A 27,963-nucleotide genomic window follows, 5' to 3' on the forward strand; every position below is an offset into this window, starting at 1 on the left:
TCAAGTAGAGAGGGAAATTCCTTTTCCACCGGGATGAGCCTCATTTAAATGATGGGATTAACACTCATGGGAACAATGAATTTTGAATGTTGCTCATCATCAGTGGACATATTTAAGTTAAATTATATGTGTAGTGAATTATTAAAAATTCTTTAATAGAAAATCTTTTTAATATTTTCAGAAACTATTAGATACAAAATTTAGAGACCAATTAGATATTTTAAATATTTAAAGACCGACTAGATATTAAAAATTTTTAATCTATTAACACAATAAAAAGTTCTAAAAACGTCCGTAGGTGCATATTTTGTTGCATAAAAGTCGTAAAAAGACATTATACATATTTACTTTTAAAAACAAATTTGACAGGAAAAAAAAACCAAAGTTTGATTCAGAAACAATTTATCGAAGAAGCATTTAATTTTTTGCTAGCATTTGGTTCTCACAATTTTGGAATGATTTTAATGAATTGTCTCTCGTAATGTCAGCCAAACCATCATTAGGACATAAAACTAGAAAATAAATGATCAAGTAAATGAAATAATGAATGAACAACTATATTGACCAGAAAATGGATACAGCAAAAATACTCCAAAAGTAAATAGGCTAAATAAAAGGCTAATGCAGCAACATTTGTCCTTATAAACCAACACGGGATGCCACTTTAGTGATTATAATTCTCGAAAAATAAATTAAAAAAATAAAGAAAAACATATGGAAAAAAAAAAAAAAAAAAAAAGAGAGAGAGTTGGGAGTTGGTTAAAAGAAAGGCTGTGGGGGGCTTAGGCCTTTTGCTTTCCTTTTCTAATTCTATCAAGCTCAGTTTCAGCATCGTTCAACTGCTGCTTCAACGTTGATATTTTCCTCTCCAATTCTTCTACTGAGTCTCTGCAGGTCGTTGGTTCATATGGGCTCAAAAAATTACCTGAGAAGTCCTTCAGAGCTTCAACCCCAGTCACCTATAGTACAATTCACAACAAGTTTAGAAATCATAGCTCTTGACAATCTTTTTTTATCTTTCCAGTTTCTGTTTTCTAAACGGGTTTTAATATAGTTCAGGAGTGAGATTGATACAACAGAAATCTCAGGTAAAATTGGTCAAGATACTTCTGTTGCATCAGCAACTTGTCCATCAGCAAAACGGCTTATTTTCTAAATGAATAAAAATATTTTTAAGTGGAAAAAAAAAGATTTTTAAATGCTTAGAAAAGTTATTATAAACAGGCCAGACCTGTTCAACGAAGTCGGAGATTACCACTATATAATATAGGGCAATGTGAACTAAAGGGCGCCAATGGCATTTCTGCCTTCCTTTTTTCAAGGTGTACCAAACTTCAATCATTATATATGAGAGAGTGACAGGTTTAGAAAACAAAATATAACGGTACTATTTTTTTTGTGCTAAAAGAGCATCAAGCAATTTTTCAAGACTATTCTTGAACTGCCCCCAAGTGCCTTGTACATTGAAAACTTAAAACTAAACCCAATGCCAGACATGAAAGAATAAAGCCCTTTATTTTCATTTGAGAACCATCAATCAAATATTACCACAGGCTTTTATGGTCTACTTGCTTAAAGAATAGAAAACAGATTGAATCTCGATATATAGAGACAATATATCCAAAGAAAGCACATTTTAATTGTACCTCTTGAGGCAGCAATGGCAACTTGGTGATGTGGAAGTCATCGTACAACATGTAAAATTGGTCAAGATACTTCTGTTGCATCCGCATTCTTGCTTTCAGTAACTTGGATTCAACATCTAAAAAGGCAGGCACATTACGGTTAAGAAACTGGGAAGATGCAAAATCATTTTAGAAAATATAAATGTATGGATCCAATTAACTGTTGAACCTTCGTCATCAAAAAGTACTTGGTTAATGATAATATTATGAGTATCAATCTCGAACTTGGTGAGCTCTTGAACTAATCTCTCTGTTTCGTAAAGAGAAAGGAACTCGGGAATGCAGACACAGACAAATGTAGTCAAATCCTGCAAACCGAGAATGTTTAGGTTAAAACACGAAACTTTCATGGAGAAAAAGGAAAGAATGTATAAGGGCAAAAACATGCCACAAATGGAGTCTCAACATTAACCAGACTGACGAATACATAAGCACCTAACATATGTGAGGAAATGGGTATTTGAACCTCCGACAACCTCAAGAGGAGTATGTGCCAATTATCATTGACTATTGAGCTATGTTCATGGTCGCTATAAAACCTCAAACTTTAATCCTCACTCTTATTAAATTCCACATGTGTTTTCTTTTCTGTCATTTTGTTAGGATCCAAGGTAGTATGGGATGCCTATGTCCCACATTGGTTAGAATGGGATGACCAATGTGGTACTTAAGTGGCTTGGCTCTCCCACCCCAATCGCTTTTGAGGTGTGGTTCTCCAAGGTGCTTAAGTACCTAACACATTTATATACCTTTACCATGTAGACTACAAAATTGAATCTTATCAAAACATATATATATATATATATAGACTACAAAATTGAAGAAAATAATTGAGCTTTAAGAGGTTAAAGCTAAAATAGAAGATGAGAATTTTAATGACCAAAACTCAAACTTTCAAAAGTCATGCAGCAATTCTTTGCCCAAAAAAAAAAAAAAGAATAAGTCATGCAGCAAAATAACAACCACACTAGACCCAAAGATGTGGAACCCTTCTTCCAAAATCCATGTAATTTTAATTATATTACTAAAGTAATTCTCATATAGAGTTTTCAAAGTTAAAATTATATTATACTTTGGAGGTGCTTGAATAAGAATGGATCCCTGTGGTGCAGAATTAATAGAGAAGAATACGGGACTTTCTCCACAGACTCTTGGCCAAAGCAAGCTATAATATCGTCCACAAGAGCTCCTTTGGCATCACATCATCAAGCTGAAGGCCCATTGAACAAAATACTAGCAGAAAAATTGGGATGGAGCAAATACCTTCTTTTGGTGGCTAAACTATGAGATTCTCCATGTTAGCTACGCAAGACTCTTCCGCATCACTAACCCTACAGCTACTGTCAAAGAATTATGAAATCCATCCACAAGTTCACAGAACCTAACCCTTAAAACGAACCTGAATGACAACGAAATTGAAGAATGAGCTGCTTTAACTCACAAACTTTCACTTACAAAACAGCAAAGACAAGCGGATCTGGACCTTGGATAAAAGTTATTGTGTTCAATCTCTCTGTGCCTCCCTTCCAAATCAAGGTTCATCTCCACTATACACATCAATCTGAAAAGGACACTATCCTAGACAAATTAATATTCGTTTTCTGGGAACTTGCCCATGGTGCAATCAACACACAAGATCGTCTGAAAGAAGGCTCCTTACCACACACACACCCAATTTGTGTCTGTTATACCACAAAAAGTCTAAATCAAATCATCGTTTATTCATCTTGTCCCTTCGCTCAAAATTTTTGGTCCTATATGCAGCAAAATTTCAGCTAACCCGTGGTTATAATAGGGCACCCATCCTTTCAAGAATGAAAAGAAAACCCTTTGGTTCAACATTGTGAAGCTTTCCAATGAAATTTAGCTTGAGAAGAACATAGACTTTAAATGGGACCAAATCAACCCATAAGTCTTCCTTAAGCAACATCCTTTAACTGGCTGTGTTTTGGTGTAAATCTATACCGACCTTTCTAATTATAGTCTTACCATACTTTTGGTCAGATGGATGTCCTTTCTGTAAATCCATTTTTGGGCTCTTGGGTTTATACCCCTTCTCTTTAAAGAACTAAATTTCATGGATGGTATGAAATATTACAAAAGGGGAATCCCTATACAAGACATCCTGTCAAAGAGATGGAAAAAAGCCCACCAAATGATCCTTAATCATCGAGGTTGTAGTTTGTGAGGGGATAGTATTTCCACTAAAAAAGAGCCAATTTTCAAATAGATCATAAGTCTATATTTTATTTTATTTTTGATAAAATGACCACTTTAATTGAAAAAAAAAAATGAAAGAATACAAAGGCATAAAAAAACTGAGCCCACAAAGAATCAAAGGGACCCCACTAATGAAAAGGAGACCAACCAATCAAGAGAGTGCCTATAGAATAATTTTTTATTAAAAGAAATCCTTCGAAGTTGAAACCCACAAAGAAACATGAAACCTAATAAGGTCTCAAACATCGCAAGTCTCCTTGTGCATCCCTTTAAACATTCTATTATTCCTTTCACCCCAAAGATTACACATGATAGGACACACTCCCGCTATCCTAAAGAAATACAACCCTTCTAATGAAAAATATAAAATATAGAATATAAGTCTATGGTTCCTCCCATTTAATAGGAATTAATAGGTAGGAATGGTTGTTTCACTCTCATTTTGTCATTTTTTTAATTAAGGAATGACTTAACTTCATTGATTTTTCCGTGAAAGCAGAAAACCTTACAATAGGTAGTTTTTTCTGGTCGTCACTTGATGTAAATTATCTCCCATTTTTAAGCTCTATAGTTTTTCTACACTTCTGCCCAATAGTTAGTTTTTCTACAATAGGTAGGATTGGAATTTGTCCAACTGTAATGCTTTCAATTATAAGGATAGATACTCCAATCAGTTCAGAATGGTAATTGCACCTAGCAAGTAGCAACTACATGCATACTGATATTTTTAATTTCATAAACTATGCATGGGGAGAAAAACAATGCAGGGCATCTATCAACTATACCCAACATAATTTCTGTCCACTCAAACCTGCTCTACACTAGTTTCTACTCTGAGAATTTTGAGAACATTGTCGGAAATTTAAGAGAGGTTACAGAGTGTGTTTGAATGTTTCTATTTGAACTTCTAATACGTAAGAGTTCTTTCAGTTTCTTCTAATACTTGTTCTTGGTTAGACAAAAGCTACTAGGCAATAATCAGAAAAAGGGTGCAAATAATTAAGATAGAAATTATAATAATATTATAAATAAACTAGTACGAAACGAGATGCTCTTACAGGATCTTTGAATTGTCTATTAACTTGTTCAATAACATCTTTCATGCCTTCCAATTTTCCCAGAATTGCATCCTCGCCAAACTCATCATCAACTCCAAACATCCGGGTCATCTGTTGTAGAAAGTTTCAGATTAGCTAATTACCTATATATTGTAACTTCTGTAGTTCTGGAAACCTAAAGATGTCAAGAAAAATAATTTCAAGGTATTTCTAAGGAAGCTACTTGTCTAAATCTAACCAGAAAAAAGAATTAAAAAAGTATTAATAAGAATACTGAAATTGCACATAGTCGAACAAGTTGAAGAACAAAAGTTACTTGAGATTCTCCAAATGAAACTAATATAGCAAAACCCTTACTTCTCGAGAAAAAGTTGTGAAAAATCAAACGCCCATGTCTAAAATGCATAATAATAGCACTGATACCTGACCGAATAAGCCTCCAAATTTACTTTTCAAAGACATTATCTTTGAAAGCCCTTTCTCTAAGGTTGATGGAAATTGCAACAGCCGAAGAGTGTGGCCAGTTGGAGCCGTGTCAAATACAATTACAGAATAATCCATTGTTTGTACTAATCTGGAGACAAACAGTTTGTTAAACATAACCATGTTAATAAACATAAACCTGATATTGATTTGATGGCAAGAAAATTAACATAAACATAATTGTAAAGAGCTTCCAACCCCAACCCAGCCCTCCCAAAAAGTTATCTTGCAAAGGAAGTTCAGTCATGACAAGTGATCACTTATGAGTAATTTTGCCAGTTTCCAAGTCTTAAGCCTAGCAAATGGTAGATGATCAACTGAGAACCACATATTCAGATAAAACCATAACCAGTACTCAAACTTATAGTCCTAGACTGTCATTTAAACTTCATTTGAAAACCGTACATTAAATCTCAAGATTGTACGGATCAGAGATCAAGAAAAATGTTTCTTACTTGAGCATCTCTGCAAAGCTCATTGCCTCATCAATTCCAGGAATAGCATTAGCTAGCTCAGAAAATAAGCCATCCATCCCCTCGCCGACTTCTTCATTTTCCACAGTAGGATCCACCTCCTGCATACCAATGTTGCCCAGAGTCATCAACAACAATCTACAGCAGGAAATCAGCAAGCAAAATCGTCGAATTGGAACACTAACATAAAGATATATAATTTTAGGCTTTTGTTCCCACAAAATTCTCCAGAAAAACTTCTAGAAAACCCGCCATATAAAAAGAAAATCGATACTAAATCAAGATTCAAACGAAACAACATAAAACTGTAAATCGAAAACCATGTGCGTGGAAATGAAAATCAAAAGAGAAAAAGAAAAAAAAAAAAAAAAAAGAGAGAGACCATGGCATAGAGATTGGAGAAGCCATTAACCAAGGTGGGTGCCTTGGTGAATCTCTGCTGAAAGGCATCGCTGAGATTGTGAGCAGGGTCGGTAGAGATAATCAAAACAGAGGATCTGACACGGGAGAGAAGAATGGAGAGGATGGAGCTGCAGGTGGTTTTTCCGACACCGCCTTTGCCACCAACAAAAACCCATTTAAGAGTCTCTTGATCCAGTAGATTCTGAACCGTTCCTTCAGGTAATTCTTCAGCCATTTTTGGGGCTCCCAAGATAACCTCTCTTCTCTCCCTCTCTAGAAGAGAGACTGGAGTGGGCTCTGATTGAACGTGATCACGGATTTGGGAATTGGAAGCGAAGGAATGCAGTGGCCGATCTTCTTCTAAGGGGAATGAATGAATTTACACGACCAGTTTCGAGTCCGATTTGAGACGAAACAGCGATTACCGATTATCTCCGCTTCCTTTTATTTATTTATTTATTTATTTTTCTTTTTAGTACAACTTCTCTTTTTCTCTAATAGACTTCAAATCCTATATAAAAGAAAAGCCGAGCATATTAATAATAAATAAACATTAGAATTAGATTTTGTCTCGCGATATATTGTAGATTTTCGTGTTATCTATATTATATTATAGATTTGATTTTATATTTATGTCGTATCGTATGTAGAACAGATTTTATAAGCTTCTATTTATTTATTTATTTATTTTTTAGCAAATAAGCTTCTAATTACATCATTAGTTTCCTATATATGTGTATCATTTGACATTAAAGTGAGAGAAAATTGGCATGACCTAAGGTAAAAGATTCATATCCTCCCACACCCATTTATCCTACTAAGAAATTAGGGTAATTGTAATGAATAATACTTTTATAGATAATAATTAAGCGTATAACAACCATTTTAAAAATTACAAATATAGAAAAATCTATTATTGACTTGCTCTATCAAAGATATAGTATGTCAATGATAGTTTCTGAAAGTTGGATCTAGTATCTAATTCTTTTGTATTGTGCTACTACTTTAAGATTGATTATTATATTTGCAACTCCAAAAAATTACATATTTAAATATCAAATTAGAAATCGCCACTTAGAGCTCTTGGGTGAGTGAAACATAGGGTTTTTAATTTGCAATTGGTGGATTTTAGTTTTTATTGAAAGAAAAGAGAATTAAAAGAAATTGATTTTGTAAAAAAAAAAATGATTTTATTAAATTAAAAAAATTCACATTATTTTATGTTTGTGTCTAACAACTAGTTCTGGATAAATGAGGGACTCTTCTTCTTTGTTGGATTTTAAAAGAAATGATTTAAATATATATATATATTTTGTGTGCTAGTTGAGCTTAAATCTTTACTATTTAATTTAACTTTTTGAACAATCCAATGACCAAAATTAAAATCCACTTTTTACACTGCTTCCCTTTTTTTTTTATACTTCATCTTCCAAAAAATTGTTTCAACTTTTCACATTTTACAATTCTCAAAATTAGCAAAAATAGCCACCATTGTTACTCTCTCAACAAGCTTCCAATTTTTTTTTTTTTCTTTTCATCTTATTCTTAAGAGAATTTTCTATAATATTGTGAGGATTAAAGTGTATGAGCTCAAACTTGTATACCACTCTTTTTAGAGAACTTTATTGTGTAATTTAAAGCTTCAAAAACATTGTAACTGTTGGATCTTAACCCGTGGAAATGATCGAGTTTGCTTTTGAACTCGTAAAAGAAGCAAGGTAGCGGTTCGACTCTCATCCGTGGAAAGAGTCAAAGGGGATTTTTTAATCGAAATCCTAAGAGACGATTAGGAAAGCTAGTGTAGGTCGAATTTGACCAAACCACTATAAAAATTATAGTGTCTTATCCTCTAACTCTTTACTAATTATTTTGCATTCAATTTTAATTGCATATTTTTGTTGATTGAGATTGATTGAGTATATTGTTACATAATTTTTATCAACCTTGTCATTTAGCATAAATTAGAGTTCTTATTAATTTAATTTAAAAAATATCTAATAGAATCAAATTAAGCGCACTTAAAAAAAAGTTTAATTAAACCCTATTCATCCCCATCTAGGGGTGTCATATCGGTCCACAATTGGTATTAGAGTAAGGTTGCTCTCTTGAAATTTAATTTTCTTGATAAACTTTATTGTTAGAGCATTATGACAAACCTAGTAGCAAATGGAATTGTTGAAGGCCAATCTACTTTTAGACCTTCTTATTTTGATGGTTCAAATTATGCATATTGAAAAGCTAGAATGAAAATTTATTTGCAATCTATTGACTATAATTTTGGTTAATTGTTACTAAAGGTCCTTATGTACCCATGAAAAAGGTTGAAATGTTGATAAGTCTAAATTAGAAGAAGAGTATGATGAAAATGAAATGAAAAAAATGTTCTTTTAATGCTAAGGCTAAATTGTTTGTTTGTACTTTGAGCAAAGATGAATTTAATAGAATATCTATGTGTTCTTCCACTCAAGAAATTTGGAATACTCTTGAAATTACTTAGGAAGGAACAAATCAAGTTATAGAGTCTAAAATTAACATGTTTGTTCATAATTATGAATTATTTAAGATGGATGCTAATGAGTCTATAACGGATATGTTTACTAGATTTACTAACATTATCGATGCTTTGAAGGGACTTAGTAAAGTCTATACAACATCCGAAAATATTAGGAGAATTCTTAGATCTCTACCTAAGACTTGGGAAGCAAAGGTGAAGGCAATCCAAGAAGCAAAATATCTCACCCAACTTCCATGGGAGGAACTCATTGACTCATTCATGACCCATGAGATTACTATGAAGGAATACTTGGAGGATGAGTCCAAGAAGAAAAAGAGCATTGCATTAAAGATCATTTCCTTGGAAGTTGGTTTCGAAGATGAGGATACCCTTGATGAAGATGATGTTGTCTACATTTCATGTAAGTACAAGAATTTCATCAAGAGGAAGAAGTAATTCAAGAAACACCTATCAACTCAAAGAGAGTCAGAAGGTGAGAAGAGCAAAAAGAATAAGGTGATGTGTTATGAATGCAAAAAGCTGGATCATATAAGAATGGATTGTCCACTCCTCAAATCATCTAAGAAATCCAAGAATAAGGCAATGAAGACTACTTGGGATGATATTAGTGAAAGTGAAAATGGAAATGATGGTGAAAAAGTAGCACAGCTTGGCCTTATGGCTCATAGTGAAAAAGATGATGAACTTGATGATGAGGTAACTCTAGAACTCCCTTCTTATGATGAATTGTTTGAAGCTTTTGAAAGTATGCAAAATGACTTAGAAAAATTTAGTTCAAAATATGTTGTGCTTAAGAAGAAATACAATGTTTTGACTAGTGAAAATAAGTCTTTACTTACAGAAATTGTCTGCTTTAAAGAGAATGAGCATGTTGTGCAAATTGATGGAATAAATGTCTCTTGTGATAAGCATGTTTCTGATTGTGATGAGCAAAATGCATTGCTTGATGAAGTTAGATTTATTGAGCATGATGGTTGTGAAAAGGATATTGATTAAATCACTTAAAGAAAAAGAATTAAATATCTTGCAAGAACTTGATAAAGCTAAAGAGTTTATTAAAAAGTTGACAATAGGTGCTAAAAAATTGGACAAAATAATTGAAGTAGGCAAGCCTTTTGGTGATAAGAGAGGTTTAGGCTATATTGATGAATGTTCTCTCCTATTGTGCCTAATATGCCTAATGTTCTGTCTAATAATGCTAAATCTAGTTTCGTGCCTACATGTCATAATTATGGTGGTGAAGGTCATATTAGACCTAAGTGCTTTAAGTTGAAGTATGGTTGCACTACTTCTTCAAGAAATTTTTTTTCTCAAAGAGCAAAGTTTTACAATGCTCCAAGAAGAGTAAAGTGCATAAATTTGTTGTTAGAGATAAATCCTTGCATAATGTTGTTTGTTTTTCTTGTGGCAAGTATGGACATAAAGCTTATTCTTGTTACTTGTCTAGTTCCAATGCTTTTAATGCTAATACAAAAATGAAATGGATCCCTAAGTTTGTAAATGCTGACTTTGTCGAACCCAAACAAGTATGAGTACCAAAGAATAAAACTTAAACTTTTGTTTGTAAGTTTGTTTGTAAGCCTCCAAGAAAAATAAGTTGTATTTGGATAGTAGTTGCTCAAGGCACATGACCGGAGACCAATCCAAATTTATTTCTTTCTGCAAAAGGATGGAGGTATGGTAACTTTTGGTGATAACAAGAAACATAAAATTATTGACAAGGGTAATATAGGTAATGAATCTTCTATTTTGATTGAAAATGTGCTTTTAGTTGATGGTTTAAAGCATGATTTACTTAGTATTAGTCAATTGTGTGATAAAGGATTTAGAATTGTGTTTGATAAAAAGAATTGCATCATTAAAAATGCTTGTGATAAAAAAGTCATGTTTGTTGGAAACAGAGATGAAAATGTGCATACCCTTGATTTGAATGATTGTCCTATTATTCATAAATGTCTTTCCGTGTTGCAAGATGATTCTTGATTATGACATAGAAGACTAAGACATGCTAGCATGCACTTAATTTCAAATGTTTAAAAAAAATTATTTGGTTAGAGATCTTCCTAAATTTAAATTTGAAAAAGATAAAGTTTGTGATGATTGTCAAATGGGTAAGCAAACTAAGTCTTCTCTCAAATCTAAAAATGTGATCTCTACTACTAGACCCCTACAACTATTACACTTGGACTTATTTGGCCCACCTAAAATTGCTAGTCATGGAGGAAACTATTATGCTCTGAAAAGTTTAATTATTGCTAAAAGAATTCAAAAAGAAAAAAGATTTTTATTTCTAAAATTAGGAGTGATTATGGAGGAGAATTTGATAATGATACTTTTAAAGCTTTTTGTGAAGAAAATGGTTTTTCTCATAATTTTTCGTCTCCGAGAACTCCTCAACAGAATGATGTGGTTGAAAGGAAGAATTTTCTAGGTCAATGTTGAATGAATATGGTCTACCTAAATATTTTTGGCAGAAGCCATTAATACTGTTTGCTATATTTCAAACAGAGTTTTAATTAGACCTTCTTTAGATAAAATTTCCTGTGAGTTTTGGCGTGGAAAAATTCCAAATATTGAGTATTTCAAAGTTTTTTGTTGTAGATATTTTATTTTGAATAACAAAGAAAAACTTGAAAATTTCGATTCTAAGACGGATGTTGGTATTTTCCTGGGATATTCCTCTACTAGTAAATCTTATAGAGTTTTTAATAAAAGAACTTTAGTTATTGAGGAATCTATACATGTTGTGTTTGATGAATCATGTAATAATGTCTCTAATGAGTCTATTTGTAGTGATGATTTAAGATTTACTTCTTAGTGACAAAGCCAAAGAAATTGTCTCAAGTATGGAAGAAGTGAGCATCAATGAAAAGAAGAAAGATGATTCTTCATCCATGCCTAAAGAGTAGAGATATGCTCCATCTCATCCCAAGGATTTGATTCTTGGTGATCCCGAACAAAGTGTGAAAACTCGTTCGTCTCTTAATTTATTTAGTAATCTTGTTTTTGTTTTTAAATTGAACCTAAAAGTTTTAAACATGCCGAATGTGATGATTTAAATTTTAGCTATGGAAGAAGAATTAAATCAATTTGAAAGAAACAAAGTTTGGGAATTAGTCCCTAAGCCTTCTAATGTAATTGGAACTAAATGGGTATTTAGGAATAAAATGGATGAAGATGGAAATATCATTAGAAATAAAGCTAGACTTGTAGCTCAAAGTTATTGTCAAGAAGAAGGTATAGATTATGATGAAACTTTTACGCCGGTTGCTAGATTAGAAACTATTAGAATGTTGCTTGTTTTTGCCTCTTATAAGAATTTCATTTTGTATCAAATGAATGTGAATAATGCCTTTTTAAATGGTTATATTGTGGAGGAAGTTTATATAGAACAACCTTCACGTTTTGAAAGTTTTGATTTATCTAATCATGTTTATAAGTTGAAATTATGGGTTAAAACAAGTCCCAAGAGCTTGATATGATAGGCTTAACAACTTTTACTTGAGAATAGATTTAAATTGGAAAAAAAAATGATATTACTCTCTTTATTAAGGTTAAGGATAATGGTATGCTTATAGTGCAAATATATGTGTATGATATTATATTTGGTTCTACTAATCTATCTTTGTGTGAAGAATTTTATAAGTGTATGCATAGTGAGCTTGAGATGAGTATGATGGAAGAACTTAGTTTCTTTCTTGGACTCCAAATCAAACAACTCAAGGATAGTATCTTCCTAAGTCAAGAAAAATACATAAGGGATTTGCTCAAGACGTTCAAATTCAATGAAGGTAAAATTGCAAAACTCTTATGAGCACTACCACTAAGCATGACAAAGATGAAAAAGGTAAATGTGTGGACATAAAGACTTATCGAGGCATGATCGGATCTTTACTTTAGTTGACCGCTAGTAGACCTGATATCATGTTTAGTGTATGTTTATGTGCTAGATTTCAATCTTGTCCTAAGAAATCACATTTGCATGCCATTAAAAGAATATTTACATATTTGTTTGAAACTATTGATATAAGCTTGTGGTATCCTAGAAATGTTGAATTTAATTTGGTTGGATATTTCGATACAAATTTTCCCAATAGTTTACTTGACTGTAAGAGTACTAGTGGGACTTGCCAGTTTTTTAGTATCTTGGTTTAGTAAAAAAATCAAAATGTAATTGCTTTATCCACTACCGAAGTAGAATTTATTGCGGTTGCTAGTTGCTAGTTGCTGTGCACAAATTCTTTGGATGAAACAAACTCTTTGTGATTTTGGATTAAAGTTTGATAGTGTGCCCATATTTTGTGATAATACTAGTGCTATTAATTTGACCAAAAATCATATACATCATTTTAGGACTAAGTATATTAGGATTAGGCATCACTTTATTAGAGAGCATGTACAAAATGGTAATATTACTCTTGAGTGAGCATTAATAATTGATTAGCGAATATTTTTATCAAGTCTTTGAATGAAGAAAGTTTTTGCAAAAATAGGCTTGAACTTGGTATTATTTGTTACGATACAACTTGATATTATTATATAATATGCATATTGATAGGGGGAGAATTGAAATCTTTGTATATGTTATATTTTTAGGAGAAAAATGTGTTATGATTGTTTCTATTGAATGTATTATTTAGGGGGAGAATTAATTAAAGGGAAAAAGTTAAACCCTATTCATTTCTTATAGGTTGCCATGCTGGTCCAATAAGAGATTCATTTCCATATCCTATTTGTTGTATTGCATCATTCTCCTAGAATAATAATAATAATAAAAAATATATGGAATGTTACCAATTAGATTTCGCAGGGTCAAATATGTTAATGTTTTGTTTAAAGTTAGGTCATTAATTCATTCAGTGCTCATCTAAATTGAGCAGAGAAAAAAAATGTTTTTAAACAAATCATTTATTATTATTATTTTTTTTATGAAAGTGTTTCCAAATCTATTTTAGGTGATTTTCAAACATCAAATTTTTTCAAAATTAAGAAACTAATTGTGTTACAAATTAACCCCTACTTGTCTGTAGAATACTACCGGATAAAAATGGTTTCATATTTGAAAAGTTTTAGTTCATTAGTACGTACTCCATGTGTTCAGACTAAGTAATTTTTTTAATAAATAATTACTAAATTCTACTTCTGAGTTCCACATAAATATAGAAAATTTTCGTAAGTCACGTCAGTACATGTTACGTAGATGCAGGCAAGCAAATGATGATATCCACCCTTGATGATAATTAAGGAGAGCTTGAAGGGCCAAACTTGGCGGCATTAAAATTTATATGAACCCATATAAGAGTTTGGAAAATAGTTTCATCAATACCAAGAGACTTGGTAGCTTTCTTCCCGATCCAAGCTTATGTACATCATTTACACATTTTTATATATGATAACAGGTGGAAGATAAATAAGAAGAAAATAATATTAGTAAAGAGAGTTGTAGGTAAAACATGTTGCTATAATGGCATAAACACAAATAAAAAGTGAAGGAAGTAAGGTAATATTCAAGAGCTTACTCTCACCCAAGTACCCTGACAATGTTATCGTGCCGTCGGCAATCACTCGAGCTATAGTTCCAGCTTCGGTGGAAAGTAAGCCACCATTAAAAGTCCCACGTGAAAGTCTCGACGACATGACTCGAGAGAGAAGGGACAAATTTACACCTGCATCAGTTTAACACTAAGATCCGTTGTTCTAGTAATCTGGTTGATGATTTAAGAGTACATTATTACCTTCAAGGATTTCAGCAGAGAGAAATGTGATTAGAGCTGAGCACACATATTGAGGTACTGAGTAAGGAATCAAAGTATGGAAGCTCAAAATTATGCCTATGCAAACCATAATTTCAGATGCAAGAAGAAGTTGCCTGCAAGAAAATCAACGTCGGACGAAAGTAAAAATAAATAATGCAGATCACACAAATTTGTGAGAACATGAGAAAACTACAGCAACATAGGTAGCAAATAAATGGTTTTTACTTGACAAAACAATCAAAACAGATTTTTATAACATGGCCACCATATATGCTACCATAACTGAAACTTTTTATTCTTGTTGTGAGATTTCACCAGTCAACAATATACTACCACCACTGAAAATTATTGGTGCTGCCACAATAATGTTTTTATACATATTAATGTCGTGGGATCAATGTAATGAATAGACTAAAGTGGTTGGTATGTAAGTCTGAGTCAATGAGCCACTTTAGTCTCTTGAGTTATCCACTTATTTCTGTCATGTCTATCACGTCATACCAGATCAATCGATATTTATTTCATTAAGCATATCACACCAACATTTCGTTGTGTTAAAGGCAACCTATGGAAAATCATGATTCGATGTTTAGGATGTCATCAAAACTTTTTGAAATTTAGGCATTAAATAGATGCCTATACTAAATTATATTAACATCTTCCTATAATATTTAACAAAAATATTTGTTCACAAATAACAAATCTTTTAGTCAGAGCAAAGAACAACAAATAAAAGAAGGTAATATAAAGTAAATTCAAGTAATAAGTTAGGTCAAGTTTTGGGCTACCTCTCTTCAAATAAGTTACTAAGGTAGCTCCCAACAATGATGTTTACAGGGAGCACTGTCAAGCCAAGGCATGCGAGAAAGACTGCAACATTGGTGGTCGACCATACAAAGTAGTAGCCCGTGATTATACTTGATTCAGCAAGTACGATTTCCATTGCATATTTTAGCATAAAATATACAAATAGTTGCACCTGAAAGTATACAACATTGTGTCGATGGAAGTTTTAGTATCATATGTAATCATTTTAGCTCAAGCATTTGAATTGACTTGACACTCTCAGGGGAAGAAACTAAAAAGGAAATGGACGTCCATATGATATACCATTGACCATACAGATGGCTAAATAAGATATAAAGATTTCATAGCATCCATAAACCTAGAAACTTAAATAAAGTAATTTCTCATATTATCCATTTGTCACAATAGATCAAATTATTAGACAGTGAGCTGATCTATTTGCCACTCAAGGGCTCCATCCACCTGATTTTTCAACATGTATAGATTAGAGAGTGAGTTTTCATGACTTTTGAAACAATTGCAAATATTTTTGGAAAATTTCCATGGTGTTTGATTACATAGTAAAAAAATGCTTTCTAAAATAAATACCAGGTTAATGTTTATTTTCTTTCCAAAAATGATTACGAGGGACATTTCAATTGAAAAATAATACTTTCAAAATATAAAATACAAAAAAATCATAATAAAACAGTGATATTGCAACTACCATGACTAGAGCTCAGCACTTTACCGAGGGATTAAAAACTCAAGGAATGGAATACATGAAAAATACATCAAAGCAGGAAGGGTAGGAATGTACAACAAGACCTTGACAGATGGTGTAAGTAACTTATAAGCTGATATTATTGAATTGACTGGTTTGCGATTTTTTTTAGAATGTCCATCGTTGTCATCGTCGTCGTCACATTCTTGATCTGCACATTCTTGCTTAGCATCTTTGTTTAAAAGTAGTGGTTGTGTACAACCATTCTCCAAAATAAGTATTGCAGTTTTCCCTATGTCAGATAAATAATCCATTCGTTAATAAATTCAATATATTAGATAAATAGCTAAGTAATATAGTAACAAGTTAATCCATTAATATGCACAAACATATCTAATGATATAATGGATGCATTATATTATTAGAATAATTATGATTATAATTGAAGAGATCAATAAATGTAAAGATTCTTAGATTTTGAGGATTATATGAATGTCACCATTTTCTCAAATTAAAGATCGATATGATCATATGTCTGAACTTCAAAATTGGTGTGTAATTATAAGACCACAATATGTTTGGGAGTAACTTCAGAAATAATGACTTTAGCAAAAATGATTCTTGTGGTTACAGCTACAAAGTAAGAGATTATGTAATTGGAAAGTCATACAATGTAATAAAAATAGCCCCTGATGAAAAATAGAGAAAAAAGCTAAATGAGAAGTTTAGTTGACAAACCCCTATTAGCTTCCGATGGCATGAATGAAAGAGGCTCTTTGAAACAAATGCACAACCATACGAGGAAAATGAGCCATGCAAGAGCCATGGCCCAACCAGGCAAAGTGTCCTCATTAAATGTAATGGATGATATCTTGAAATTTCTTCGAAAAATACAAGCAAGAGCTGGACCACATGCCATTCCCAGTGCGCTTGCACTAACAAATCCAGCAGAAGCTTTCATTCGTAATTTCAATGGCACACAGTCGGTAATATAGCGCCGGTTAACTGCTCTTGCAGAACCCAACCTAGAATATTACAAAAATAGATTCCTGAAGTTCTGAAAAAATAAATAATAGACAATCATCTATACAGGTTAGATTACAGATTTTTCAATGGATTGTATCTATTTAATTTCTGACTTCGAAATTTTAAATTACATCTATAAACTTCATATTGTAGCATAGTTGTTAATTATATGACGTGGTATGCCTATTACACAAATGTTGGTTGATTGTACTTACGTTGGAAGAAAAGAGTGAACAACCAGACAAAAATAAAGCACCACAGATAACTTGCCCTCCTTTTGAAGCAAGAGTATCAAATAATATAGATAATGGTGCTTAACTTTGCCTGTTGTCCACTCCTTTTTTTCATTTTTTTGTTACATTATGCCAAAATAAGCATGTTACATCACCATTTAATTAATAAGTATTACATTTAAAATAAATTGAGATTTTAGAAATGTAATTGAGGCTTTTATAAAGTGTAGAAATTAAATAACCACAACCAATGACAAAATTTAAATGCTTGATTTGCAGTGACTTACCCACAGAACAGACGGCCAATGAGAAGAATGGTGATCGACTTGAGATCATATGCCAGTGCATACAATGTGTTTCCCAATACAAGAATAATGCTACTAAAAACCAGTGGCTGCATGTATGATCTGTTTGACCAGGAACTGAAATAAACGGAAGAAAACACCTGCGCCACAGGCATTGCCCCAATCACAATGCCACAGACAGTAGCGGCAGCTCCCAGGCTGATGGTGTAGTTATCAGCTGTTGGGACAATGATATATGTATTTACCATATACAAAAATGTGTTTACTAAGTTCAAAAGAAGTGACATAAAATGATATCTTTGATCAACGTAATTCTCAGCAGGATCGGATAACCCATCTTCCAAAAGCATGGCATGTTTTCCCAAAAATTGAAGAAAATTTGTTGAGTTTGATAATCTGTTTAGAGCTGCTTTGATGGAATCAATTACAGGGTCCTGCAATTAATATTGATAGAGAAAAGCTCCACTTATAAAACAAAGTAAAAAAATAAGAAGTAGACTACTAAGAAGTGGGTGGACAAGGATGAAAATTTCAGAACGATTGAAAAATTTATAGGTCCCTTCTTACCTTGAGACAAAATTTATAGCATGAATCCTGATTCCATGACATGTCATCAGTAAATCTTAAGAACTATTTACATGAAACGTGGTATGCTTAAAAATTCTTCTTCCTTTCCTTTTTTTTATTTTTTATTTTTTATTTTTAGGGAAACTGAGCTTTCATTAAGAAAAGTGAAAGAATGTACAGACAAAAAATAAGCCCAGAAAAAGGGCCACTATAGGGGGAAATGAAGGGTCCCAAATAATTAACTTCTTTAAATTTTGATATTGATCTTCCATCTGAAATATGATTACAAAAATATGTTTAGCAAACTGAGAATGAACATTATCACGTTAGCATGTGAGTTCTATTCTAATAACTGTCAGAAAATACCTGATTTTTTTTCAGATAGGACAAGAAAATACCTGATATGAAAGGTCAAGTTGATCATACATTGAGATGTAATTCCCTTTATGATCTTCAAGCTCTGCAAGATTACGAAATATGGCACCAGCAACAGCAACTATACCCTGAGCAATTACCTTCAAGCTATCAATGCTTGGATGCTCCCATCATTATTATTACCTCCTACTGAAAAGCTCAAAGCTATGACTAAAACGAAAATCAAAGAGACTTATAATTCTAAGGAACCTGTAAATCAGAATGTTACAAGAGGAAAAATGAAAGAAAAGTAAATTGGGCATGTTACCACTTGCTTAAAAACTTGTTTCAGTTGAGAATGAGGATGGTTAGCACGAGTTTTGACGTAATAATCGGTAAACTTGTAGCCAAACCGTTTATCAAACTTCTTTAATATCTTGCGTAGACCAATTGCATTTATCTCCACAAAAGCGAGAAGCCTCAAAAGATCTTGTCCAGCTGCTCTATATTGTTCCTGTAGTTCAACAACTTTTGTTTCTGTAAGCTGTTGGGAAAGGGCATCTTGCTCTTCACCAAGACTAGATAACCTCATTGCAAGTAGTCCTTGTTGCTCCAACAAAAATAAAACAATCTTTTCAATCTGGAATAGTAATTAATATGCCATTATTAAAAATGCTTAGACTTGAATAAAATTCTAGTTTAATTTTTAGGTCAAATAATTAGCTATTTGCCTCCATCTAAAAGCATACAAAATAAGTTACCCTCTTCTAACATAAGGGACCCTTCATTTCAGCAGAGTCCCCTCCAGGATGGTCTACCAGGTTCCTAACTACTACTCTCAATATGCATTTTCCCTATTGTTTAGCTACTGCCAGGGAAATTTTAAGATATTAAACAGACTCATTCATAAGATAATTTTAATGTGGCTGATTTCTTCTATTTTGCAATCACTTTTGCTATTGCACTGGACTCTAGCTGATTGTCCACCTTTCTCGACTGTTATGTCTATGTAACATATGGTTGGGCCTAAGGACATTCCCATGACAAAAGATGTGTGCATTAAGCAATCTGCAAACAAACCAATTGCAACTAACCAACTAGCAAAATTTGTTGCTTGTGGTATTTGGGGAGCGTATAAAGCTTAAATTCCAGCAATATTATATGGTTACTTAGGAAATAATAATCAAGCCAAACCAATTATGAAATGTAGTTGAGATGTTGACCATGGTAAAGTCTCTGTATTTCTGAATATATACCCAAAGTGGTTGACGTAGAAGCGCTGTCGATGCAAACATTGATGCATGTACATGCTTACCTGAATATCTAATAATCTTGAGAAGTCCCTAAGCACATAGTAGTCATTTTGTGTTCCAATCTCAATTTGTTGAGTGTATCTGTTAACTTTCTTCTTCATTAACTTATAATTAATATAGTGCCTGTCATAACAAAAATGAACATGTCGATATATATTGATGTATTTGCACCTTTAATCATATGAACAGGTGATTTCATATGAAAGAAATGTGCCACGAAATATGTACAAAAATAGTGAATTTTCAATGCACGAGATGATTCTATACCCATTCTTGTAGTCATAAACTAACTACACTAACATTGATAATACATACATATGAGAAAAGATATCAAAAGGGAAAGTTAGACCGAGTTCAGAAAAGTTAACGTTCTTTATTGACTCGGTCGAATGCAATGAGACTTTTCCATTGGAACATGTAGCCTGTAAAAAATTGCCTCAGTTACATGAGCACAAGTTTTGTATGCACAAGACTATCAGTTGATGAGTGGTCAAACCAATGCAGAGTTGAGTCTTCAGAAAAAAATTATCGAAATATTATTTAGTTTTAACATAAGATCTATCCATAGTATAATTTTTAGAACGGTGATAAGCGTTTTTAGCCAATTAAAGGTACTTGGAAAAGTGCTTCACTTGACAAAACTACTTTCAAAATCATCCAAACTCGGTATAAATCAAATCATGCACCGTAAAAACGATATACAAATGCTAGTATCAATCAAGTCGTGAATATAGTAGTTGAGCTTAGACATACTCTCGCCATTCTGGAATCTGCGATTCTCTCAACTTCTTGCCGAATGCGACCATCCTTCAGAGAGAGAAAAAAAACTCAGCATTAAACATAGTCACAAGAAACGGGACGGCACAATTGATAGAACAAAAACTAATCGTCTTGAATTTACGACGTATTAAATGTCAATGATCTAGTATATAATCATATGAAAACGAATTTTACTTCCAATAAAATGTTAGTCCTATGTTCTACAGAGTGTGGGGATCATAATCTGCAAGAAATCAAGATGAAAAAGAAAACCCATTACCAGATTGAGTATCGAAGACCCGTTTCACAAATGTCCAACGGGAAACCAGAAGAGAGAGAAAAAACTAGAACGGTTAAGAAACTTCGACGAATTGCTTTGCGTGAAAAACATGATGAAACGAAAAAAATTCTTCATTCTGCAGTCGCCCCAATTTGTTGTTCGTGGCATTGCCCTAACTGGTATAGAGGATCTTTGAATCCTCAGTTATTTTTCTGCGACCATATCGAAATTCTTTTTCCCCTTCAATCTACATTTACGTGATATCTGGATTCGATTACAATATGTGTTCTGTTTTGATAAACTTTTTCTTCATCTATTCCATACCTCGAATTTTTACCATCTGAATCTGCAATCCAGTTTTTCTTTCGTTACTAGGACATTTCTCATTGCATGCTTCTGTTCTTCTTCTACTCACCATTACAAATTGTTTCCGTGGAAGTGGACAATCGAACAGTTCACAACTTAGTTGTTAAGTTAGTGACGATTCTTTCAGGTAGTCATGTCAATGCGTTCCCCTGTTTTCCAACGTTTAACACTTTTATTTGAGCTCAACTCAACTGGAATTGCGGCTTGCTAAAAAGTTTGTGTTTTAAATCTTCTCACTGTCATTTATATTAAATAAACCATTTATTTATGGCTTAAAAAAAACAATTTATTTATTTTGAGTTGTTGCAACCTGTTTAATACTTGCACTCTTAAAATGAGTATCATTGAACTGGAATCTTATTTATCTTTATCAATTTTAAAGTTAGAGCTTAGATTCTTCCGCTAAAAACAAAAAACAAAAGAAAAAGAAAACTATTTTCTCTACCAAAGATGGAAATTGGAATGTCAATCAATTGTTCTCTACTAAAATGTAACTATCAAATGTTTAAATTCTTACTCCATATTGAACTAAAAGCAGAAAGAACGAAAGGGAGAAAAAGCTACTCAATAAAAATAAAAATAAAAATTGACACCTTGCTTTAGTGGAATTTTTCTTAATATTGATTAAATCATTAGAAATTTGAATCTACGGGAACAAAATAATTAATCGAGCATCAAAGCGAATATAGATTATCTAGCATTTGAGTGTGTTAGTAACCGCGAGGTCATTGGTTTTAATCCCCTAAATTTCAATTGTACTAAAAAAAATTTAATTGAGTTAAAGTTTAGGATTAAAATGTATTTTTTTAAACAACCTTTTCTTTAACCATTTTTTAAACAACTTTTAATAAAGTAGAAGTTGAAGGTTAGATAATCATTGAGATTGCAACTTATTTTATAGAAAAATTATTTGAAATGATAAAATTGCTGAAAATATTTATAAATAATAACAAAACATCACAGTTTATTTACAATAGATTGCGGTAGACCATAATAGATTATTATATTTGTGGTAGACCGCAATAGACTACTATTTTTATCTATCATGACATAGATAGTAACCTGTTGCAGTGTATTTCAGATATATAATAAAATTGTGATATATTTATTAATATTTGAGTTTTTTTTTTTTTTTTTTTAATTTGAAAATAACCCTATTTTATACTTTCATTTAATTTAATTGATTCGAACCATTTTAACTTTTAGCTGATCTCCAATAACTCATTTCTTTTTCTTAATTAAAAGTACTATTCAAAGTTTAAGACGGACGTATTACTATTTAAAGTGAGGATAAACACTAACCACGGTTCTATGCTATATGTATGATTGTATGATTAAGATATTAACAAACTATTAAAATTACTACATCGTAAAAATGAATAATTCAATAGATGTAAAGTTTATACTCTCAAACATGTTTAGAATTTTAATAGTTTACGTCCTATTTGATAACAATTAATTTTTTATTTTTTACTTTTTAAAAATTAAATCGAATCATTCTTACTTCTTATAATGATTTACATCTTTTTAAATATAAAGGTTGAATTCTTAGTTAAATTTTAAAAATAAAAATAAATTTTTAAAGGCTACTTTATTTTTAATTTGAAGTGGAAGTAGTATCTAAAAGGTTAATTTTAAAATTTTCACCAATTATTTAGAAATTTCAGTTAAGGAGTCAAAGAGACCTTAAGCTGTCTGTAGAGAGACATTTCTGTTTCCACCCAAAATAAAGAGAAAAAAATCATATGTGAGGATGGTGGTCCTTTAATGGAGGAAGAAACCTCCTATACACAATCATTATGATCTAAATTTGGATGAAAATCTCATAAATGAAAGCACAATGAATAAAAGTAACAGGAAGCTTTTGTGTATATAAAAAAAATAAATACATGGAAAAAAATAGAAAGTACCTTTAAATTAATCTCTCTCTTCTGCAAAAACTTGATGAGTATATATTAATGGAGGACTTGCAATTGCAGTTTGTAAAATTCCTGCTCTCTCTTCTTCCAACAATTGCTTTTGTAGAGAGGAGAGAGTGAAAGTGGAAGTTGGAGTGCTTATTCTAGGTCCACACACTTTTTCCCTTTCTTTATTTCTTTTTTCTTTTTCACCTAAATAAATAATTATATTAATTTAAATTTTAAATTTTCGTAATTTTTCTTTAAAATACATCAAGGGAAACTTAGCTAATTAAACTTCTAAATTATCATAAGTGAATTAATCTAGACCTTTTACTAAGGTTACTTCTGAAAATTGTCCATGCATGTATTTTTTATACATATACAAACTTCTTCATATATCAGATTAATACAATAGATTATTAGAATTGATGCATGAACGATTTCCAAATAAAATCCTGTAGAGAGTCTAAATTAATTTATTCATGAAAATTTTAAGATTTAATAGATATTTATAGGTATTACACGATATTTATCCAAACAAAATGTAATGAACTGTATAAATTAATTCACATACAAAATTCAGAGTTCTAATGGATAACAACTTAAAGTTAAGGATATAAATTGATTTTTTCTACCAATAAATAAATTTATTTAATAACTGTTTTATGTTTTTTTTTTTTTTTTTTTTAAGATTATTCTAAGATCTAAACCAGTTTGAAAAATAAATAAATAAATAGGTAACGAAATATGAAAAAATTGATGAAGATTTCAATAACATTTTAAATTTAATGCGTTAATTTTAATTTAACAAAAATAATAGAATACCCTTTTTAAGTATCAACTAAAATTTAAAATTATATAAAGATTTAATATAGTAAAGATAATTAAAGGATAAACCTTTGGAAAAAAGAAAAAAGAAAACATAAATTATATAATCAATTAATGAATTTTGTAGCAATTATACCAATTACATTATTTTAATTATAAATTAAGAGCAACAAAACTGTCAACGTGAGTCCTACTGACATAAACTTACACTATCAACATCAAAGTCAGAAGTTTGATCTCCCACTTCACATAATGTTAAAAAAAACAATTGATCTATTAGATAGGAAATTAAACTAATGTCTAATTTGTCTAATTAAATTAAAATTAAATTTTTATGTTCAATAGATCCATGAAACAATTTACTGCACATTTAGGGGTTGTTTGGGGCTGATTTGAGATAGAATGTCTGAAGTTCATATGTCTGCAGAGTTTATATATCCGTGTTTGGGTGTAGAATTATTTAGTCTGAGTTCATATGTCTGCGTTTGGGGTACAAAGTTGAGTTTATATGTCTGGATATCTGATGCAGATTTTTTGAACTCTAAATAATATGCTTTTATGATTATTATTTTTGTTTTGAAATTTTTTTATTCAATAATTCTATCAATCTTTGTTTGAATAAAATATGGATTGTAATTTTTTTTTTTTTTAATTTTTAGAACTTTTCTTTCTTTCTTTTTTTTTTTTTTTTTTTGGCAATGAATAAGAATTAACACGTTATATTTCTGGTAGAAATATGGTTAAATAAAATGAGAAACAAAAGCGAAATCAAAACTTCCTAGCCAATTTTTCTCTATGAATTTCATTATCATCTTCTTCTTCCTATTTTTGCTCTATATTTTTACTATGTCATGTATTTTTTTTTAATTAAATCTCCCTCATCATCGTAACAACCAATGAAATGTCACCACATTTTTTCTACCGTTTCACTTTCAGCTCTAAATTTGGAAGATCATCAGAGAACAAATTTCTATTTTTCACTAATTCTTGTTGGAAAATGTTTCAGAATTTCATTTTATGGTTTTTTTTTTGTTATATGTTACATATTTTTCAACTACATATATACTTTTCGTCTAAATATTTTATATATGAATTCATTACGTATAAATATTACACTTAATGTAGACAAAATAATATTTTTTATATAATTAACAACCTTACAACATACTTTAACAGACATCAATCTTATATTAGGCAAAAGTGGTTGTCGAAGTTGATTATCGTAGATGATTTTTGCTGGAGTTTGTAGTCGAAGGTGGTTGTTGAAATCTGAAGTTGGTTACATGAAGGTATATTGGAGTTGGTTGTCGAAGTTTGTCATTAGAGGTGGTTTTCGAATCCCGGAGTTGAACAGACGAAAGTGGTTGTTGAAGTTGATCATCAAATATGATTTTCGCTGGAGATTGTAGTCGGAGGTGACTGTAGAAGCCCAAAGTTAGTTGCATGAAGGTGGTATTAGAGTTGGTTGTCAGAGTTTGTCGTCGAAAGTGGTTGTTGAAGCCTCGAGTTGGTCGTCAGAGTTGCTCGCTCAAAGATGATCATCGAAGATGATTTTCATCGGAGTTTGTTGTCGGAGTCTGAATTTCATCCCCAAAATTTTCATCGAAGGTGGTTGTTGGAGCCTGGAGTTAGTCGTCGGAGTTACTATAGTAGGCAGTTGTCGGAATTTGGAGTTGTTCGCCGGAGTTGTCATCAAAGGTGGTTGTTGGAGTCCGGAGTTAGTACTCGGAGTGTGACAATGGCTGAAGAGTGAAGCCATTGAAAACATGGTAAGAAGGGAGAGTTGGTAAAATATACCAACACAACTCCACAAATATTCAAAGTTAGTGGGCCAAATAATGAGTTGATATATTATATCAACTCAATTCAACTCATGTTGATGAGCCAAACACCTTCTTAAAATGTCATGCTCAATCAAATAGTACTATGTATAAAAGGATTCAAACTTGGGTTAATTGAGAAGGCTGGAGCATTCTACCAAATGTACTAGATAACCATTTTGATAACTAAAATTGCTTTGGTTTATACTAGTATAAGAATGCATTAAAGTTGAGGAAGACTCTCACTCCTAGGCCTCCAAACACCTCCATGTTTATGATTTTCTGTAATTTTAATTCTCAAAATTACTTCATGAGTGTGTAGATTTATCCACATTTAACAGAAAAAACATATAACAGTTAGTTTGGAAACAAACTTCAAATTTTATAGGATAAAACAAAAAATATCAGGCGCGTTCGGTAACCATTAAGTTTTTTTTTTTATGTTTTAAAAAATGAAGTCGGTAAATACTACTTTTATCTACAAAATTTTTCTTTTGTTATCTACTTGTTACCAATGGTTTAAAAAACTAAGCCAAATTTTGAAAACTAAAAAAAGTAATTATTAAAAATTTGTTTTTGTTTTTAAAATTTGGGTAAGAATTCAACTCTTGTCCTTCAAAAGGATGCAAACCATTTGTAAAAAATGGGAAAAATTGATTTAATTCTCAAAACTAAAAAACAAAAACAAAATAACTATCAAACCGACCAAATTTAGAGTGAAATGGAAATCAACTTTTGGGATTTTTTTAATATAATTTAATAAAACAAATCGTGGAGAATAACCATGGCCATCGCCATTACAACTCTTACAACTCATCCAATTACTATTCTTAAAGTGAATGTGTTTTAGTCATATTGTCAATGAGTTATAATCATTCGGATCCTAACCATATCTTTTCTAACTTTTATTTATCAAATGGGAATTTTAGAATCCCATTAGGAGGGGAAAAAAAAGAGTAAACTTTCTCCAACTTTAAATATAACTATTTTGGATTTGTACTTTTAATATTGGTTTTTTTAATTTTTTAGGTAAATATCATTTTATATCCTTAAACTTTAGAATTTGTATCTATTATCATCCTAATCTTATAATTGTATCAATAAACTTTTGATTTAAATCCTCCTATAAATTTTGTTTGACCTTATCATGTGGAACTTAGAATTTGAATCAATGAATTTAGATCATTCATGATGATTTACAATTCATAATCATCCATGCATTAATTTTCAAATATATGTAGACTTCTTAAAATACTGGTTTTACAAAAAAGACAATTAGAATAAATTTATGAACAATTCTACAAAAATGAAACTAAAAGTCTAAATTTGATTAATTTATGAAAGTCTAAAGGTTCAAGTAATACAATTATAAGTTTTACACGATATTTCCTCAAAGAAAATATAACGAGTAATGTAAATTGATTAATTCAGAGTTTGAATTTATAGAATTATTAGTAAGGTTTAAATTGATACTATCCCTATAATTTAGGGATATAAATAGATATTTTTTCATTAAGTTTAAGGAAGTAAGTTGCTTTTACAATATATATACATGCACATGTGTGTATACATATGTGCGTATATTTTTGCATTTTACTTTAAACTTTTTGTTTATTTTTGTTACCATACTTTAAAATGTTCGTTTATGCTCTGTATATTTGAAAAATAACTATTTTTATTCTTATTTATAAAATTCTAATAGTAATTCAATACACAATAAAAACATTTTAAATGAAGTATATCATCGATTTAAATTTTGGAGGTGAGGAATTTAAATTTTCATGGGTGGTTGAAAAAAATAAAAATGAATGTTTTCTTTTTTTTTTAATAGTAAAAAGGAGTGTTTTGAAAATAAAAAAAGTAAAGTGTGAATTAAAAGGGAAGATAGATGTGAATGTAGGGGCATATTATGTGTCGACGAATTTAAAAGAGGAAAGGAACAAAAGTGGGGCAAAGTTTGGGGGTTGGAAATGGTAGGCTTGTATCATTCTGGGGTTCACTATCCCAAATTCTCTATGGGCTTCGCATGTGCCTCTCCCATCAACTTCAATCCAATGCCTATACCACTTATAACCCCTCCGGATAAACTTTTGGATCCAATTTCAATTA

The 27,963-nt window shown here is 31.4% G+C and overlaps 2 protein-coding genes across 9 annotated transcripts; both read right to left on the bottom strand.

Annotated features, from left to right (window-relative positions):
- Positions 1–536: 536 nt before the first annotated feature.
- Positions 537–6,834, bottom strand: LOC120068869 (P-loop containing nucleoside triphosphate hydrolases superfamily protein). The gene is made up of 7 exons (XM_039020515.2): positions 6,302–6,834; positions 5,902–6,020; positions 5,387–5,537; positions 4,964–5,074; positions 1,855–1,993; positions 1,647–1,762; positions 537–959 (listed from the first exon to the last, which is right to left on the bottom strand). The coding sequence occupies exons 1-7, from the start codon at positions 6,554–6,556 to the stop codon at positions 783–785; spliced, it is 1,068 nt and encodes a 355-aa protein (XP_038876443.1). The 5' UTR covers positions 6,557–6,834; the 3' UTR covers positions 537–782.
- A 7,249-nt stretch (positions 6,835–14,083) lies between these two features.
- LOC120068851 (SPX domain-containing membrane protein At4g22990-like) lies at positions 14,084–23,396 on the bottom strand. Of its 8 annotated transcripts, none has more exons than XM_090308706.1 (13): positions 23,216–23,353; positions 21,264–21,454; positions 20,940–21,186; positions 20,654–20,707; positions 19,903–20,023; positions 18,916–19,227; positions 18,632–18,736; positions 17,649–18,100; positions 16,841–17,127; positions 16,207–16,394; positions 15,381–15,571; positions 14,572–14,705; positions 14,084–14,502 (listed from the first exon to the last, which is right to left on the bottom strand). In XM_090308706.1, the coding sequence occupies exons 4-13, from the start codon at positions 20,704–20,706 to the stop codon at positions 14,264–14,266; spliced, it is 2,082 nt and encodes a 693-aa protein (XP_090164832.1). In that variant the 5' UTR covers position 20,707; positions 20,940–21,186; positions 21,264–21,454; positions 23,216–23,353; the 3' UTR covers positions 14,084–14,263. The 8 variants fall into 8 exon arrangements, with proteins under 8 accessions (XP_090164832.1, XP_090164834.1, XP_090164833.1 ...); XM_090308708.1 differs by having other exon boundaries at positions 18,916–19,101; positions 19,903–20,322; XM_090308707.1 differs by having other exon boundaries at positions 18,916–19,101; positions 20,940–21,454.
- Between the last annotated feature and the right edge of the window lie 4,567 nt (positions 23,397–27,963).

This window comes from Benincasa hispida, chromosome 12 (assembly GCF_027475165.1).
Source record: "Benincasa hispida cultivar pf3 chromosome 12, pf3_genome.v1.1, whole genome shotgun sequence".
Lineage (NCBI taxonomy): Eukaryota > Viridiplantae > Streptophyta > Magnoliopsida > Cucurbitales > Cucurbitaceae > Benincasa > Benincasa hispida.